Source organism: Helianthus annuus, chromosome 13 (assembly GCF_002127325.2).
Source record: "Helianthus annuus cultivar XRQ/B chromosome 13, HanXRQr2.0-SUNRISE, whole genome shotgun sequence".
Taxonomy (NCBI): domain Eukaryota; kingdom Viridiplantae; phylum Streptophyta; class Magnoliopsida; order Asterales; family Asteraceae; genus Helianthus; species Helianthus annuus.
Window position 1 is genome coordinate 164,720,920 of NC_035445.2, and position 18,669 is coordinate 164,739,588.

General features: G+C 33.8%; 2 protein-coding genes across 2 annotated transcripts; both read right to left on the reverse strand.

The window, feature by feature from the left end:
* Positions 1–4,455: 4,455 nt before the first annotated feature.
* Positions 4,456–6,637, reverse strand: LOC110900222 (40S ribosomal protein S15-4). Its single transcript, XM_022147128.1, has 4 exons — positions 6,506–6,637; positions 6,289–6,437; positions 6,156–6,213; positions 4,456–4,869 (listed from the first exon to the last, which is right to left on the reverse strand). The coding sequence occupies exons 1-4, from the start codon at positions 6,506–6,508 to the stop codon at positions 4,621–4,623; spliced, it is 459 nt and encodes a 152-aa protein (XP_022002820.1). The 5' UTR covers positions 6,509–6,637; the 3' UTR covers positions 4,456–4,620.
* Positions 6,638–12,093: 5,456 nt separating this feature from the next.
* On the reverse strand, positions 12,094–18,247 carry LOC110900221. Its single transcript, XM_022147127.2, has 9 exons — positions 17,880–18,247; positions 17,652–17,765; positions 17,150–17,373; positions 16,825–16,883; positions 14,262–14,495; positions 13,838–13,967; positions 13,383–13,687; positions 13,168–13,312; positions 12,094–12,439 (listed from the first exon to the last, which is right to left on the reverse strand). Exons 1-9 carry the CDS (start codon positions 17,887–17,889, stop codon positions 12,200–12,202), a joined length of 1,461 nt encoding a protein of 486 aa, XP_022002819.1. The 5' UTR covers positions 17,890–18,247; the 3' UTR covers positions 12,094–12,199.
* Positions 18,248–18,669: the final 422 nt, after the last annotated feature.

The window sequence follows — 18,669 nt, forward strand, 5'->3', positions numbered from 1 at the left end:
ACCCTCAAAAAAATCTTATTGGATAACAAAAAGGGAGATGGAAGATGATTGGAGAAGAAGATTGGGGCAAGGCGTTTTTAAAAAAACGCTGAATCAATTTTTTTCCAAAAAAAAAACGCTAAAAAACGCCCCAAACGGTTTGGGGCGTTTTTGGGCGTTATTTTTGAATTTTTTTTTTTTAAAAAAATGCCCCACTGCACATGGTCTAAGGGTGGAAGGGGTTACACGTAATTAAGTAAGGGTGGAAGGGGGGCATGGGGGTAATGTGTATCAGGTAGGAGTTATCGGGTGGTAACAATGTTGCGGGTGTTTTGGGTAGGGTGGACAGGTAAGGAAAACGGCAAGTGGTCACCGATGAGAAGAGATGAGAGAGAGTTGTGTTTGTGTTGTGCGGGGAGTCTGGAACACTGCCACCATTGTCTAAGGTTACCTACAAAAATGCAGATAAAAATATATGGAAAATCAGGAACACATCACCAATGGTCGATGGGTCAAACATCTCGATTCGAACATTTGAAACACACATGCTAACACAATGAGTAGTTTTGGGTTAATCGAACGCATGTGGAACATGTACACCGGAAACATTGTACGGATCTTAAAGTGTTTTGTTATACTGTAGGGCATAGTTAGGTCATCTCACACATACAAGGACTCTGCTATCGGTTGTTCATTTGCTAGCACACTCAGGTGAGTATCATGGCCCTTTTTACATTGTTTTTTAAACATTAGGGGGAGAAATCATGCTAGAATCATATGCACGGAAATGAGTAGAACTTGAATAGTTTATTACATGAGTAGACGGATTATTGCATCTAAGTCCACTCGGTTTTCTATAATCATTAACTTTGGTAGACGTGGAACATATAAGTAGATCTATTTGGGTTGACACCCCTACCCGTTGTTAGTCACGCTAACCTTCATTAGGAATCAGTCGGGTGATATTGTCCATAACATATTTCAGTGTTTAGCAATAGAACATTGGGTTAGGGGCAAAATATGAAATAAAGTCGAGTCTTGATTACGGAGCTCATTGTAACTAGACACATAAACGTTTTTGAACATTATGGCAATGCTTGTATTTTGAACCCTCATCCACGAAAGTTGTATTTTTTGAGTCGTATAAACCTGTGAATTCACCAACATTATGTTAACATTTTAAGCATATATTTCTCAAGGAATTAATAAGTGGAAGCATCATAGAGTCACATGCACGTTAGGGCATTTTGGAAATTTCCCTCTGTCTGTGAAACAATTGTTTTTGTAGAAAATGTCTTTATGAAACAACTTGAAACATTGTTCGGTACAATATTTGTGAATCATGTACTCTTTTGGTATTTAAATTTGAAACTACTAGTGGTCGTTTGATATAAAACAAAGGCTATGGAAACCATGAATGTTACATCTCGCGTTTTCATTGTTGGGGAGGTGTGACAGATGCGTATCAGAGTCATTGGTTATAGCGAACTAGGTTGCATAAGTGAACCTAGACTATAGTCTTAGAACCATGACATGAACATTGCATTGTATGCATCGTATGACTCACACCTATTTTATCGTATTGTGCGGATTTTTGTTGTCGTAGAGACGTCTTCTCTTAAAATCCACCTAATGTTTATTTTGTGAGACTTGAACCTGTATCACTTTGGTAAAGATAAACATCAAATGTTACTAGACCAAAAGACTATTGACATTTGGAAATAAAGGAGATGGTCGCAGTTCTAAAATATAATTGTCTCATGTCTCAACCATCTAATAAAATATGATCCAAGACCAAAAGTTAATTTTTTTAATTCATAAATCTATTTAATTTTAAAATACCATACCCCAAGTAAAATATGTATGTCGATGAGAAACTAATTGTACCTTAAGTGTGTTTTCTTAACCATGAAAACCCGTTATCAAAAACTCTATAGACTTCATCAATACCCTACTAGCTAATGAAATCAGCTAAATATGCAACTATGAGTAAAGCATTTTAAACTGTAATCAGTAGACTACGTTGTTAACTACTAAAGAACGGACTTGAAGTGGCTGTAAGTGTTGCAACAAAATAGTTTACATATTGGTTAAGATAAATGTGAGACTATAAACAAAAGACACGTTAGGCTAGTGGGTATGGGGGCCGGCTGAGGCCCGGCTAGGACCGGCGTCGGTCCCCCACACCACCCCCCTCAGGTCCGGCCCGGCAAGTTCGGCTTCACACAGCCGGTGTAGCCGTGCCTCTCTCCTCTCTCCCACACCACCCCCCTCAGGTCCATCCCCTCCAAGCCGAGCCTACGTGGCGCTGACGTGGCGGCCCATCCTCTTGAGGATGGGGCTCTCCATACCCTCTAGTCTTATAGTATTATATCACTACAATCATGTACGCAGCTTTTGTCAGAATACACACTGCAACCCTTCTAAGGCCATGTGTAGTCATAAAGCCCCCAAAGGGGCGTTATGCGCCATGTGGCATGCCACGTCACCCCGGGGCTTGAGGCCGTAGTCATAAAGCCCTACCTCATCATAACCAAAGTGTAAAATGCAGGGACCAAAGTGTAAAATGCAGGGACCAAAGTGTTTTAATGCAGGGACCAAATTGTAAAATGCAGGGACCAAAGTGGAAAATGCCCACCTTCTCGCGCCGCGAATTTTTTCACGCCGGTTTTTTTTTTTTGATCATCGCGCTGGGGGGGCGGTGTGGGGGGCTCCATACCGGCGCTATGGCCTTCACCGCGCCCCATTACATACGACCTAATACTATGAACACCATGATAGATTTTGCTATCCATAAAATTATTCAAATTGTAGGTACATGTCGTTTAAACCATTTTACCCTTTCACTTTCAGTTCTTTGACTTTTTTTTTAATAAATCAGCAATTGTAGGAGAATGATGGAATATTGTATGTTTGATATACTTATTGTTATGACACCTTGGGCCTCCGTTGTCAAGGCTCATCCAGGCGCGCGCCTAGGCCCACTTTTCAGGCCGAGCGCAGTCCTCTCGCTTCGCCTCAACAGGCCCACTTTCAGGCCCCAGGGACGTTTTTCAGGTCAAGTTTCGATGAAATTCCAGCCAAAAATCATACCCAGAGCAGACAACATTGATTGGTACGAGGGGCCAGATGTTACACATATATAAAAAGCTATCATCTTTTCACTGGTAATATCACATTAGTCAAAAAAACACTGAACATAAAAACATATACATTTTCCCATCATCCGGTTTCTCAAAACCCAAAAGACCCCCTCTATGATTTCCCCTAAACTATCAGAACCCGCCTGACTTCATTAAACAAACACATAACTTAGATCGTCAAACAAAAGGCATAACTATACACATCATGCAACCAATTCTTTATAATAAAAACGTTAGCCTAAAGGACACCGCCCGCAAAATGGTGTAAACATAAAGGACAAAACTTGTAATTTACTCTTTAGAAAAAGAAATTTGGCAAAATCTTTACAAGATGTGAACACAAAACCAATGAGGTCTGCTAGTACACTTAGCGAGACTCTTGATGCAAATGTCAAGTTGGCGCATAGTTGTTAATAGCGGCTATAGCGACCGCTAAAGCGCGCCAGGGGCGGATCCAGGGGTGTTTGGGGGGTTCCCAGGAACCCCCTCGGTTTGGAAAAAATGAAAAAAATTAGTGGAAACCTTGTATGATTTGGGAAAAATTAGTGAGAATTTACCAAAAGAAACCTGGTGAAAAAAATTCCTGGATCCGCCACTGAAGCGCGCTATGTAGCCATGCGACCAAGTGTCGCTATATGGGTCTTGGCGATGTATAGCAAAGTTAGCGACAGGCTGCTGTTTTTTTTTGTTTCAGGCTGTTTATCACACCTCTCTTGCCTGGACCATTTGAAAAACGAAAAAAAAAATGCATAACTCTGCTTAAAACGAAGGTTTAAATGGTGCAAAAACTGCCCCGCACGGGTTTTCAGAGCTGCATGCGTGTCCGCAGGATGCGGGCATGCACGAGTTCAATTAAATTCCAGCTCAGAAACTCATTTTTTGCACCCCCCTGCGTGCGGGTAGGACTTGTGGTAAACATGTCATAAAGCTACAATGAAGTAGTAAAGACTTTACCTTATAAACAACCACTCACTTTCTTCACACATCAATGTGGGACAAAGTACTTACTACCTTTGGAGGCTTTCATTCACACACCCAACATATAAGTCCTAAACTTTTGCTACTAACTATTAGTTTTTGTTAAATATACATGTAAAATAGCATATATACAAGGGTATTTTGATGTAATATACATATAAAAATTTTCAAAATTCTTTTTCTAGTGTAATCGCTATTTATAAAATAGCCGTCGCTATTCGCTACGTAGCCTATAGGTGCCTTGTCGCTATTCGCTATCGACAACTATGGGTTGGCGAGAAGACTCAATAGATGATCAGGGGCAAAAAGTGATTTGAGAAACAAAAACACTTAAACTGAACTCAATACATAAAAGTTAAAACAGCATAAAGGTTAAAGAATGAGTATTAAAAAAAGATTGTCATAACAAGCATTAAACACGCAAAATCCTCAAAACATGTAACATCTTACATTACGGAAATGAAAACCACCTACCCGGTTCGGAAAACAAAAACACGCTAAAGCGTGACAAGAACTGGACTCACTTCAATGGGATGAACCTGGAAGAGTGGGTGGCACCAATACCAGGTCTACCGTGCTTAACGGGCTTGTATGAAATTGAGAATTCCGCAAGGTAGTGACCGATCATCTCGGGCTTGATTTCGATCTGGTTGAAGGTCTTTCCATTGTAGACACCAACAACGCTACCGATCATTTCTGGAACAATGATCATGTTCCTCAAGTGGGTTTTCACAAGCTCTGGCTTCTCACCAGCGGGTGCCTCACGTTTCTGTTCAGATGATATTCGTATATCAGCAATGGTGAAACCGAATTTACTAATATGCAGTCATTCAAAAAAAAAGAAAAACAGGTAAAGAACACACATCATGCATCTACATACGACATTTTCAACCAGTTCCAAGAAGTTTAAACCCACGTTCAAACGCCAATAAAAAACAATACCTTTCTAAATTTGAAAAAAAAAAAGCTTTTTAATAGCAATTGTAACAGCTAATACTACTTGTAAGGATTTTAACCAACACCACTCGAGGTCTAAACTGTCAATAGTGGTGAGATAGCGGTTATCGGGCCTTCCAAAATAGCAGTCCAGAATAGCGGAACCGCTATTATCGGTGCTATTGATTGCTATTTGACCGATATTGACCATTATTTTAGATGCCTTGGTTGATGTGGAATTAGAAGAAGATTCCATGGCTTACGGTTAGATCATGTTTCAAATATTGGCACTTGAGTTTTGACATTCGATATTACTATTAACACTATATATGTTTTACGTTGCGTGTGTGTGCATTATATATAAATTCTGAATGATATAGAGTTATCAATATCCCACCGTGATAACCTATATCTCAAATATCTGCCCTTGACCCTTGACGACTTTTTGATTTTAGACCGCATTAACTGCATAGCTCGGGGTCTAGGTGGGTTTATTTTATTATACTTCCGTTGATCCAAAAGGGACTCGAAAATCAAAAGAAATGTATGCAAAGCTTGTGTTACTACATAAAAATCACATCTTGCCAAGGCTTAATCAGGGAAACATTAGACAAATAAAAAATTTACATGATATACAAAACATACTAACATCAAATAGCCAATTAAAAACAAAACAAATCCATGTCATTCACAAGAACAACAATTTCCAATAAACGTATACGACGCCAGTGATGTTAGAACATAGAATTAGAACACACTGCTTTAACAGTTTAACGGATTAACAGTAGCATCAGGCCTATGTGCTCAACTATAAACATGTAAAAAAAATCAAAAAACTAGTTACATCTAGGTCTACACCTCTTTGAAGCATTTCATCAAACACCTTTACGGCATCTTCAACCAATACTAAGTTTCACACAAATTGCAGTCAAGCATACCAAGATCCAACAAACAATACATTTAGTAGCACTATTTACATAAATCAATCAAACATTAATAAAGCTTTTCAGCAACAAAACTAACCATAATGTAACAAAATAGCATATAACAGTAACACACAGCAGCATAAATTCCCTTATAAAACAAGATTATCACAGTAAAATGGTATAGAAAACATACAGCTTTACGGAGCTTCTTAATCAAAGCCATAGGCTTCCTCTTCAAACCTCTCTGAAACCTAAAATTACACAAATTAAATTAAAAATATATAAATCCACAATTTATACAAAAAAATGCATATAAATATATATACCTTCTGCGAGCACGAGCAGTGAAGAGCTTAACAAGCTCATCAGTGGACATATCAAGGAGAGCATCCAGATCAACTCCTCTGAAACTGAACTTCTTGAACGTCCTCTTCTTCGGTGCTCCGGCTGCTGCAACATCGACCTCAACATCCGCCTGAAACAGCAATGGATTAATATCGAAGCAAATTGTGTAAATGAAAAGAAGAATTGAAGAAAAATCACCATTGTTGGTTGCTGAATCTGCTTCGGCTCTGTGCGGCTTGATAAACTAGGGTTAGGGTTTTGATAGAGGTAAATGAACGGTTGAGTTTGATGATATGTATATTGTAAGTTTAGGGCTTCGGCCCATTTTGGTTTTTTATTTTTTTATTGGGCTTTCGGTTTATTGGGCTACAATAAGATTTTATTTTATGTCTTTATGGGCTTATGGAACATTGTTTTTTACAAAATATTGTATTTTGGATTTTGGTCAAAGTCAAACTGGAAGGTTGTTTTTTACAAAAAGTTATTGGTTTAATTGTCAATTGTAATTTTGGAAAATGATAAAACAAAACCACTTTTTTGTTAAACTATACAGACGCATGATTGTGTATATTAAAAATTAAAAATGAAAAATAAATAAGAATAAAAAGTTAACATATACAAACACATTTAATGCACATTATTAAATAAAAAAACTAGAAAAACTAGAGGTATTCGACGTCGCGTATTGCGCGACGCGACAGGTTAGCCTTATTTAAGTAGGTTTACTAGCATTCATCATATTAATAACAGTTTTGTCATTTATTCAACAGTCTAACCATATTACTATAAACTCCTAAAGATTCAAGCATATCTACAAAAACGAATATTCACATTCTTACAAGCTAAGAGCATAAGAAACACAAAAGTCGACAATACTAGCTAAAGCTTTGGGTCGGTCATCTTTAGATACTGTTAACCAACTCATTATTGCAGACTGAATTATTCAAATCTTATGTTAGATAAATCAATCGGTTTAACTAAGTTTTATGGTTAAGACCGAATTATACAAATCTTATATTAGACCACTCGCTATGCGGGATGTCCAAGCCCCGTCGAGGAGCGGCGCCGCCCCTCCACACCATTTCCCTTGGTTCGTTGATGTCGTGATCGTCCTCCACTAGACGTTTAAGCCAGGCCACTTTCAAACAAAAAGAGCTGTTATAACGGCTAGCTTTAAAAAAAAATTCTTTCCCACTTTATAAATATATACCCTTTATTCCCCTCATTTCAACCCAAATCTTTCCAATCTCTCTCACTTTTTATACACCACCTTAATTTTTATAAAGTTTTAGGCATGTCTTCTTCTTCATCATGATGTCCGTCATCTTCGGGTGAGGGCGATTTGTTTTTTGCGAAATTCGTAATGCTGGCAGCACATATGATCATGGAGGAAGAGGAAAAAACGTCGTCACAACCGCGAAGTAGGGCAGCCGCCTTAAACCGAGATCGAGAAGGTTATCTTTATTTTTCGGTGATAATAATATATTTAATTTTTTTTTCAGTGTTAATAATGTATTTAATTTTTTTTCGGTGTTAATATTTAGGTGCCCATGATAGATTAGTGGCCGATTATTTTGCCGACGAACCTGTGTACACGGCCGCGATGTTTAAATTAATTTTAGTTATATATCTAGGGTAGGGATATGGTAAAAAGTGTCTAAAATGTGAGAAGGGTAAGAAGTGTTTTAAACCATTGGATATTTGATCTAATTGTTGAGATTAATAGGGTATAAAATGTAAATTGTGTTTTAATTAGAAGGACCTTATGTAAAATTAAAGGGCAATAGTGACTTTTCCAACGTTTCAAATATGGTAACCGTTTCAAAATCCTCATAAATCTCCTATAAATCAGCGAATTTATGGTAACTGTTTCAAAACCCCCATCAATCTCCTAAAAAATAGCGAATTTCTCGTACTGAAATAAATTCTTTGATTTCCTTCACAACAACTTTTTATAACACTATAAAGAACAGTATATTACATGATAAAACACTATAGGAAGATATAACACTATCTGTTTACTGTAAGACACTATACATAAATAAAACACTGTTGATGGGGGATAAAACACTATGAAAAGGAACAGTATATTACATGATAAAACACTATATGAAGATATAACACTATCTGTTTACTGTAAGACACTATACAGAATAAAACACTATTGATGAGGATAAAACACTATGAAAAGGAACACTATATTACATGATAAAACACTATAGAAAGATATAACACTATCTGTTTACTGTAAGACACTATACAGAATAAAACACTATTGATGGGGATAAAACACTATGAAAAGGAGATTAAAGATACCTGTACATAATATAACACTATTGACTGGGGAATATAACACTACAACAAGAACTTACCGTAAACAATTAAATGTATAGAACAAATCGAATGCGAATCACATCCCTAATATATCGCCTGATATTTTTGGCAGTTATCTTTTGAAATCAATTAATTGATAAGAATGGACAATTACTAACATACCATTTTGAATTAGTTAAGATAAGGGACACTTGTCGTGTTATTTCTCACACTTCTCACAAAAGTTGGACTTTTTACAGGATCCTCTCTCTCTCTCTATATATATATATATATTTAATTGATGGGTTGGTAAAATTCCATAGGTTAATGGTTTTAATTTCGGTTAATTACACGAAATTACTTTCTAGAATACACTACTTTGATATGGTTTGTGTTTTGCAGGCATTGACGGGTTTAAGGTGCATTTTGGAGAATTACTGAAGCTTTGGGTGGATGCTAGAGAGAACATAATTGAAGAAAATGCAAAAAGAGGCAAAACTGAAGTGAACTCTGCGCCAGAAACAGTCCAAACTTCATATTGGCTTATCCTGAGCTAGAAAATGAGTTTCGGGGCTTATAATATATGCATTTGGGGTAGCTCGACGAGACGAATCAAAATATAAGGTTTTTAAAGGCTAGAAATTGTCGCATTATCTGCTGCACAATAGCTGATTGGTAAAAACGAGACTTTTTAGAGAAAACGTCATTTTTGGAAAGGGGGAGTTACACTTTGTTATTCCTTCAACTCCCATTCATTTGAAAAAAAAAAACCCCACTTCATCTTCATCCATTCTCCACCATCCAAACCCTAACCCCTAACCCTTAACTCTCCTTCAAGACTCAAGATTATGGTTCAGTGCTCGTATTCATCCTCCCGTGATCGCGTCTCTTTGACCATGAAGGGCTAGTCTCTTCGGTTTCACCCCGGTGTAGATGTTGTAAGATTTATAGGGTTTATTCATTTGTATTTTAATTTGGTTTTGTGACAAATTGTTTAGTATTTGAAACTTATGATAATTGTCGTGCATTTGAATTGAATTTGTGAATTGTCGAACGATGATAAAGTTATGACTTTGCGAAATGAATTTGTGCACTTATGCCTTATCGTAGGTTAGGATTTACATGTCCGAGGTAACGAAGTGCATTACGGTCCGTTGTCTATGACGTCGATAGCAATTGGCACCTAAGCTTCGTGATAGTAATCCGTTAATCACTATATGCAATTGAATCAAGTTAAAACATGTAGGAACCCTAGGTCTTGCAATAATCGAACCGGGTGTGGAACTTGTCTCTAATTTCTTGTTTTAATCATTTAGTAATTTAGTTGCAATTTTAGTTAATCACAAGTGTTTTAGATAATACTAATTGTCAGGTCACTCCGATTTATTTTCCAACCAAATAAACTTATAAAAAAATTAGCAATCTTCACAATCACATTGTACATTTTTGTAAATAGTCTAACTAGTCGAACAAGTCGTGCGATACTGACCACATGCTCTTCGTGGATTCGATACCCGACTTACCCTAGCTACCTAGGTTTAATTGGGTTTTTTACTGATCGGGACGACACGGTCATGTCATTAATCAAATACAAATAACTTTAACGTACAAAACGTACGAACGAAAGGTTTTGCTTAAAAAACGCGGAGACATTTTCATAATTATTTACTCGTAGAGTAATTATCAAAATTACTCTACAAATGATCTTGTAGGGTAATTTTGAGCTTGTAGGGTAATTTTGTAAAATGTTCTTGTATAATAATTTTGATCTTGTATGGTAATTATCAAAATTACTCTACAAGTGTATCAAAATTATTTTGCAAGTTTTTCAAAAAACATACAATTCAAAATTACTCTACAAAATCATTTGTAGAGTAATTATGATACTCTACAAAATTATCTTACAAGATCAAAATTACCATACAAGACAATTTGTAGAGTAATTATGATACTCTACAAAATTACTCTACAAGATGAAAATTACCCTAGAAGAACATTTTACAAAATTACTTTACAAGATCAAAATTACCCTACAAGATCATTTGTAGTGTAATTTTGATAATTACTCTACGACTAAATAATTACGAAAATTTTATCGCGTTTTTTTTTTTCATATCTATGATAAGACAATTTGTATGTGAACTTAACTCAATACATTTAATGCACATTAAAAGAAATAAATGTAAATTTAGTGAAACTTTTATTTGTGTTATTCTTTAGATAAAAAGTAAATTGCCGCAATCGTCCCAGAGGTTTAGGTCTCTTTGTCAGTTTCATCCAAAATGATTTTTCTTGTGTCAAATAGCCCTTCACTCATTGGCATTTTTGCTATTTACTTAAATTCTTTTTAACTTCTTTTATTTAATTAATTTTGTCACATATATATAAAATAGAATATACATGCAGTTCTTAAAAAAAATTAATAGCTTTATCACATAATTTTTATAAATTTTTATCCAACCACTAACTCAGTTATTTTTTCTATTAAGGTGAAAGATCTTTTAAATTTTGTAAAGTAAGACAAAAATTAATTTCCAATTTTTTATATATATTAGTTTTATAAAAATAAAATCTATTTCAACCTCTAAATTTTATAAAACTAAAATGATAGTGACCTTATAGAAAAAAAGTCAAATAAACAAATCTTATCATATGTAACACGTTTATAATTCATTTTCTACTCTTTTAAATTCGCTCTAACAAAAACAAAAGCCACTCCCCCCCCCCCCCAAATCAAACAACATATCGTTACAAAACCTAAAAATTACCCACCAAATAGTAAGTATAATGTCATGAACCAAAAGTTTCTTTACTCAACCCACTCGAAATAAATATTAGTTAGTTACCCTCATAATTTTAATTAGATAAATATTTTAATTTTGCCAACATATTTCTTAGGTGCTCAACACGTTTAAAAATATGTAATGTTTTATAATTTTTTTCTATCTCTACACTTGATTAAATTGTAATCGATTGTTATGTGTTCCACACCATTGATATTTATTTTATATATCGTTTTCTCTTTACAAAAGTGATATATATATATATATAACTGGATATTAATTTCTGTCTTAATTTATAAAATTAAAAAAATTCCTTTACGTCAACAGAAAAAATAAACTGAGTTAGTGGTTTGGATGGAAATTTATAAAAAATATATGACAAAACTATTATTTTTTTATAAAAACTGCATGTATATTATGTTATATATATGTGACAAAATTAATTAAACAGAAGAAATTAAAAAGAGTTCGAGTAAATTGCCAAAATTATTTCTAAGGTTTTATATTTGTCAGTTTCATCCAAATATCCTTCAACTTAACATAAAAAGTAAACAAAGTTAGTGATTTGGATGAAAATGACAAAAGAATGCCAAAGGTTAAAAGTTGTTTGGCACAAAAAGTCATTTTGGATAAAACTGGCAAACAGACCTAAACCCCATCGACGATTTTGACAATTTACCCTTAGATAAATAAATTGAATAACAAGAAGTGGCTATAAATTAAATAACAAGATGTGGCTTAAAATACATTATAATTGTACGCACAACAAATCAATCTTAAACTTCGGGAATATATGTTACGATTTTGACTTCTCAATTTTCTCGATCACAACTTTTAATTCACGTTGACTTTCCATTCTATCCGGCTTCAAGACAAGTTCTTTCCACATCGAGTCAGTATCAGTTAACATTTTCTTGTCCGTATAAAGCTCGCATATGGAATCCGCTTCATCATTTATATTGCTTAGCGTTTTCAAGCATTTGATTTGATCTGGATCAACTAGTAGGTTGCTATTAACGTCTTTGAACCCGATTAACTGCATTTTTAGCAAAAGATTAACATAATCAACAAACTAGATGACAAATACAACAAAAAGTTTAGTAATTGTGATACAACATAAAGATAATCACATGGTACTAAAAACATAATTTTGTACTTTTGTTAAATCATCAACTACATAGTTTTCATGACATTCTTTTCCAATTCAAAATATTTTCGAGAACAACGTGAATTGCATATTGTTGTTAGGTGTATGGCTTTGTATATAATATATAAGAAGACAACGTAACCGTCTCACTTTTTCTCCCCACTACTTTTATCATCTTCTGTATACGATGTACAAATGTATTATACGATTTTCGCAGTTCTTAAGATATTGTGAGTTTTAAAATGAACTTGATCCTCGTATACCAAATTATTTAACAAGAATACTAAAATAAAATTCTAATTTTTAACTATAAACTAATACATATTACATGTAATACTATAATATTAATTACATGTAATACATTTATAAAAATTGTTATATTTATATGAATAATATGCATGTTTATTGCTCACGAGTCAAATCAAACTCAAAACTACAAAGCTTGAACTCATTCGTAATTTATTAAATGAATTTCTATAGAGCTTAAGTTCCGGACCGAGTTTGTTTTGGCTCAATTTAATTATAACATTTAACGAGCGATCTCGAATGGATACGGCTTGATCGACTCGTTTATACACCTAATTTAATTTAAATAAACAAATAAATAATAAACTTACGGTTGGAGGGACTCCACTACCATTGGTGCAATAGAGCTTTGCATTGTCAACAAGAGGACAATACTTTGGAAATGCATTAGCAAATCTCTTGTGTGATTTCAATTGTGAATTTACCCTCACTGCCCTTTTTACAGCTATAGCCCTCCTGCATCATTATAAATAAAATATTTATATTTGTAAATATATATGTTAATAAAATGATCAATAACACATACCTAATTCCTCTAGTAATTGCAAGATAAGGGTCACAAACAACTCCAACCAACTCAATTCTATAAGGTTTCTTCGGTTTATCTACTTCTTCTAACTTTTCCCAGTACTTTTCGGTGACGGTTCCATCTTCGGAGACCTTGTAGCCGACACCCATGCGATAACGATGTTTATGAACGGTTCTCGCCATGGCAATTGTTTGTTCAACATATGGTTCCCATGACAATGTCCCATCCATGATCACATCTCTCCCATCATTTAGCGCGGTTACTAATACAGACGAAGCTGCATCCGTAGATGTTTGATGCACCTATATAAAATGTTCCATTTGTCTTAAACTAAAATCATATCCATCTAAATCATAAATGAGCCTATTCTTTTTGCATGACCCGGTATTTTTATACTAAAAAATAGCACACAGGGTCATGCAAAACTTTATACGCATGAAGAGAGACTATACCAACTCGGCGGTTTGAAGCATGTCATTATGATTTCCCTTTGAGTTAAGTGCTTGGTAAATCACATCCGTCTCCTTAAAAGCATCGGCTTCCACCACTACCGCATTTTCTGCAGCGCCCGACCAAAACGCCCTGCCATATTTTTGGTTGAAAATGGAATGTGAGCTAAGAATATGGATGGCAAATGAAGTTGAACCCGCATCAAACCCAAATATATTAATACAATGTATAATCTTATAACTAGTATTTTAAAGTTGTTATAAAGTTATAACATTTTAAGAAGTGTGGATCATAATTTAGGTAATAGGTATTTGTTTTAATAAGATAAGACCATAAATGAATATACCCGAATTAGATTGTAACAAAAGGTGATGATAACGCCTAAATATTCAACTTAATAGTGGATAAATTCGAAAAAGAACTTACTCATTAACAATTTCTTTGAGTACAGTGCTTTTTCCAGCTCCCATTCCGCCGCCCATGAAGAGAAGCACAGGGCTTCTGGCGGAATGAGCCACCGGCACCAACACCTCTGTGAAGGTGTCATCGCAATCGTCTCTTTTAAAGGAGTTAGATCCTATCAGTTTCATTTCCTCCACAATTGTTGAGATTGCCCTCGTCACTTTCAAATCCTTTGAAACTCTCTCAAATCTTTGCTTTCTACATATACATAACAATCAAGTTAATATAAAACATCTTAAAATAAAATTACTTACAAAATGGTTAAAACCAAAGGGACTAAAATGGCATTTAACTCTAAAATAAATAAACGAAAACTCCTATTAAACAATCTACGAACAACCGTACACCTTAGCGTCTGTTTTTCTTTGTTTCATTACGTCTCTAAGGTCTATTTGTTTTTTAAGAGGTAAAACATCTACGGTTTGCGGACCATATCTGAAATCACTGCATACACCTTTCCCTTAATTTTTGTATGGTATGTGACAGTTTGATAAACCAACTTTTAAATAGCTAATAAATTCAAAGGCCCCACCACATTTCAATATTGCATCCCATCCTTTCGTACTCTTGAATACTTGATATTGGCCACATGGGTGGTCCAAGATATTCTTATTTTGTTTTTTCTTCTTCATATACACCTCTATTACCTTACATAGTTACATTTTTCTTAAAGATTGATACTTTTAAAGAATGGTATATGTCTACGTTTTTTTAAAAAATGATACAAAATTTTAAAATCATGTAAATAATTGCAATTTATTTGTACACAAAGACTGTATTTGATAAAGAAAAGGCAATAGAAAATTTAAAAAAAAAACAATAAAACTAAAAAAATAAGATTTCTAACAAAATAACCAGGTCGAATTTAAAGACATATTGCAATTTTATAATAAAATGAAATTCGTTATTTTTATTATTGATATTACTTATTAATTATACATCATTATAGTTGTTACCTTATCTTAAATCTTATTTTAAGTTTCTATATGAACTCGTGAGTTTACCAACATATTTTACGGTTATATAATTGTATTTTTTTAAATATATATTGCAAATATCAGTGATTCCATGCCCAACTTGTTAGATGATTTAAGGGTTGTGTGTTTACATCTTAATGAGGCTTTTAATGGTTCAGACCTCTTACTGGTTTAGCATTTAATGGTTCAGACTGTTTGTTTCATGAACAGATGTCTGAATGATTCAGACATTTGTCTCTGAATGGTTAAGATTTATACAGAGTCTGAATGGTTAAGACCTTTAATCTGAATTGGTCAGACATTTGCTTCTGAATGGTTAAGCATTATACATGTTCTTAATGGTTCAGACTTTTTACTGATTCAGCACTTAATGGTTCAGACCTCTTACTGGTTCAGCACTTAACCATTACCAAACAGCCCCTTATTCATGAAATGAAACAAGACATCTTAACCAAACCTGACACCTTCTTTTCAATATTACTGTAAAAAAATAATGACCATTAATATTTTATTATATATATATAGGGGAGAGTTCAAATGAGAAGAAATTTTTTGTAAGAACAAAAAAGAAGAAATTTTAACCAATAAGAATGGTTTATTTTACTTCATTTAATATAAGTATTTAATGTTACTATAAGGGTACATTGGTAAATCTACATAGGTCATTAATTTATAGTCTTCCTCTTTAATAGCTAACTACATTAAATTTTTTGTAACTTATCTTTAAAATATATATTTTTTCAAAACAATAAAATAAAATAATTTAAAGTGTAGGATAAATCACGAGTTGTGTAGGATAAATTTCAACGTGTAGGATGAATTTCGAAATATGTAAGATAACTTTTGATGTGTGTAGGCAAAAAAAGTTGGTGTGGAGGATACTAGTCTTTATGACTAATTAATTAGTAAAAAATGATAATAAATGAGATAAGTGAAAAAACTATTTAATATTTTACAAAATTACCCTTTGTTCTTTTTCTTCTCAATTAAATTTTCTTCTCAAATGAACCTTCCCCTATATATATATATATATATATATAAATGTTACATCATATTTTTAAGAGTAAATTGCTAAATTCGTCCCTGAGGTTTGACTCAAATTGCTAGCTCAGTCTAAAATCAAGTTTTGTTGCTAAAATAGTCATTGGCCCTAATTTATGTTGCTAATTCAGTCCTATTAATTGGACTGAATTAGCAACATAAACTAGGGCCAATGACTATTTTAGCAACAAAACTTGATTTTGGACTGATCTAACAATTTGAGTCAACCTCAGGTACGAATTTAGCAGTTTACTCTATTTTTAATATAAAATTATGACCTAAAAAGTCTTTTTTTTTTTTTTTTTTTTTTTATCATTACGTGTGCTTCATAAGTTTTATGGATTAACCACATTATGCATCTAGGTTTGTAAAAGGATACTGAGCTTGAACTTGACTAAACTCGAGGTTAGTTCATTTAACTTAATAAAAACCGGAGCTTTACTAGTTTTGGGTTATATATTTAACAACTCAAGCCCGACTAGTGAGTAGTGTAAGATAAGAAAAGTCACCTTGTTGCTGTCAAGAACATGTTTCTAATCCTCTTCTCTTCGGATCCATCGCTCAACACCTTCCACCCAAAATAAATAAAAACCAATAAGCTAAAATGAGCATTTTTGTTACTACAATTACTTTTAGTTAGGTGTAAATTATATAAACCATATAATAGGCAACACGGTGACTATAAACATGTGTACCCAGTAAATCCTAATAGTAGCAAAGCTATTGATAGGGTTACTTCTATCCTAGGAGATAGAAAAATTGCTTCCCTTAACAACACGACATAACTAATATCATCAAAACGACATGAAACATGTATGCTTAAACTCGATATACCTGACTGATCATATCCGAAGCTTGGCTCCAATGAAATGCAAAGTATGCAAGAATGCATCTTTCAAGCTCTTCATCAAGCTTTTCACATAGTGATTCCACCTCTTTTTCCTTTGAAAAATACCTATATAGGTCATCCTCGAATGCTTTCGAGCTTCTTGCATATTCCGATGCCAATTTGCTCAATTTCGGACACTCATTTGCATCCTTAAATCCAAGTTGTCGTGCTGCAAATTCGAAAAATAAACAATAAAAATATATAAAAAAGTTCTTATTATCATTGTTGTTATTATCATTATCATTATCATATTTTAGCTGAGATTGGATTATTGGAAGCAGTCTCTCTATCTCTTTTTCCGTATCCTATCAATAGTTTTGCTATGGATAAGATTTTAGTGGATACCGATGAATGCAAGTTGTTCTTGTTGTTATTACCATTGAAAGAATCAAAATCAGATTTCAAAAAATGGCAAGATATATGATTTTGACATATTTAAAAGCTTACCAACATAATGTGAAAAGTTTTCCGGCCTTCCAACATGGCCGGATCCGGTCAAATCTAACCGCGGAACAACGCTTTCAGGCTTTCCGGTAACAATCTCAAAACTTCCATCCCCACCTGCATAAAACTATATGTGTTAGAGAGAGAAACTAGAGAGAGAGAGGGGATATATATATATATATATATATATATATATATAGATAGATAGATAGATAGATATAGAGAGAGGACCAGTCTGCATGATTGGGTTGTATGATGATACTCCAGTGGTCCGTCAGTGATCTAAATTTGCCGTTAAAAAAAGACAAGCAATAGTCGCCCGGAAAATAATAAATAGTTGCCGGAAAATGGTGTGAGAAGGAGAAGTAAGGTATTATCTGTATATATATCCGTGTTTATATACATGTGAAAGTCAAATAAATCTTGTTTTTAAATATTTGACGTAGAGAGTCATACATTATACTACAACACATGTGAATCATTCCTTCTAATAGAAGGATATAATATTTTTAATCATCAAACAAATAAAGTTAATAATATTATGAAAAAGTTGTCGTAGGTAGGTGGAATTATCCAAAACAAAAATGTGATGAATGTACATTTTTTAAATAAGACATGAGTATATCAAAAGAATCATGACAATATTTCAATAAAAAGTTTAACGTTTATGTAGGTTAATATATAATAATTATTTAAGAAACAAAACCAAAATTTTGGACGATAGTATTGTTTAAAGAATTAAGATAAAGAATTAAAAAATAAAAAAAATAAAAGATGTGATTAGAAGATCTTAAGTCCGTTCAAAAAAGGAGATATTAAGAAATTTAAAATATGGTGGCTACATTATTTGGTACCATGCCAAGTCGTGGGAACGTTTTGGAAAAGTCAAGTCATTCCTAACGCCTATGAATGATTGGCAATTTCTTCATCTCTTCCCTTCCTTTACATCGAGGCCGAGTCTAACAGGTTCGTCACTATTGAAGTTTGCGTATCATATGTGACATGTAATGTAATAGAATAA

What these genes read in the sequence shown, in the direction of transcription:
- LOC110900222 (XM_022147128.1), bottom strand. An exon ending in ACTGCTCGTGCTCGCAGAAG is followed by an intron (nt 6,214 to 6,288) that starts GTATATATATTT and finishes GTGTAATTTTAG; the next exon opens with GTTTCAGAGAGGTTTGAAGA. An exon ending in TTAAGAAGCTCCGTAAAGCT is followed by an intron (nt 4,870 to 6,155) that starts GTATGTTTTCTA and finishes TCATCTGAACAG; the next exon opens with AAACGTGAGGCACCCGCTGG.
- LOC110900221 (XM_022147127.2), bottom strand. An exon ending in AAACTTTTCACATTATGTTG is followed by an intron (nt 17,374 to 17,651) that starts GTAAGCTTTTAA and finishes TCGAATTTGCAG; the next exon opens with CACGACAACTTGGATTTAAG. An exon ending in GTAGTGGAGTCCCTCCAACC is followed by an intron (nt 12,440 to 13,167) that starts GTAAGTTTATTA and finishes CTAAAAATGCAG; the next exon opens with TTAATCGGGTTCAAAGACGT.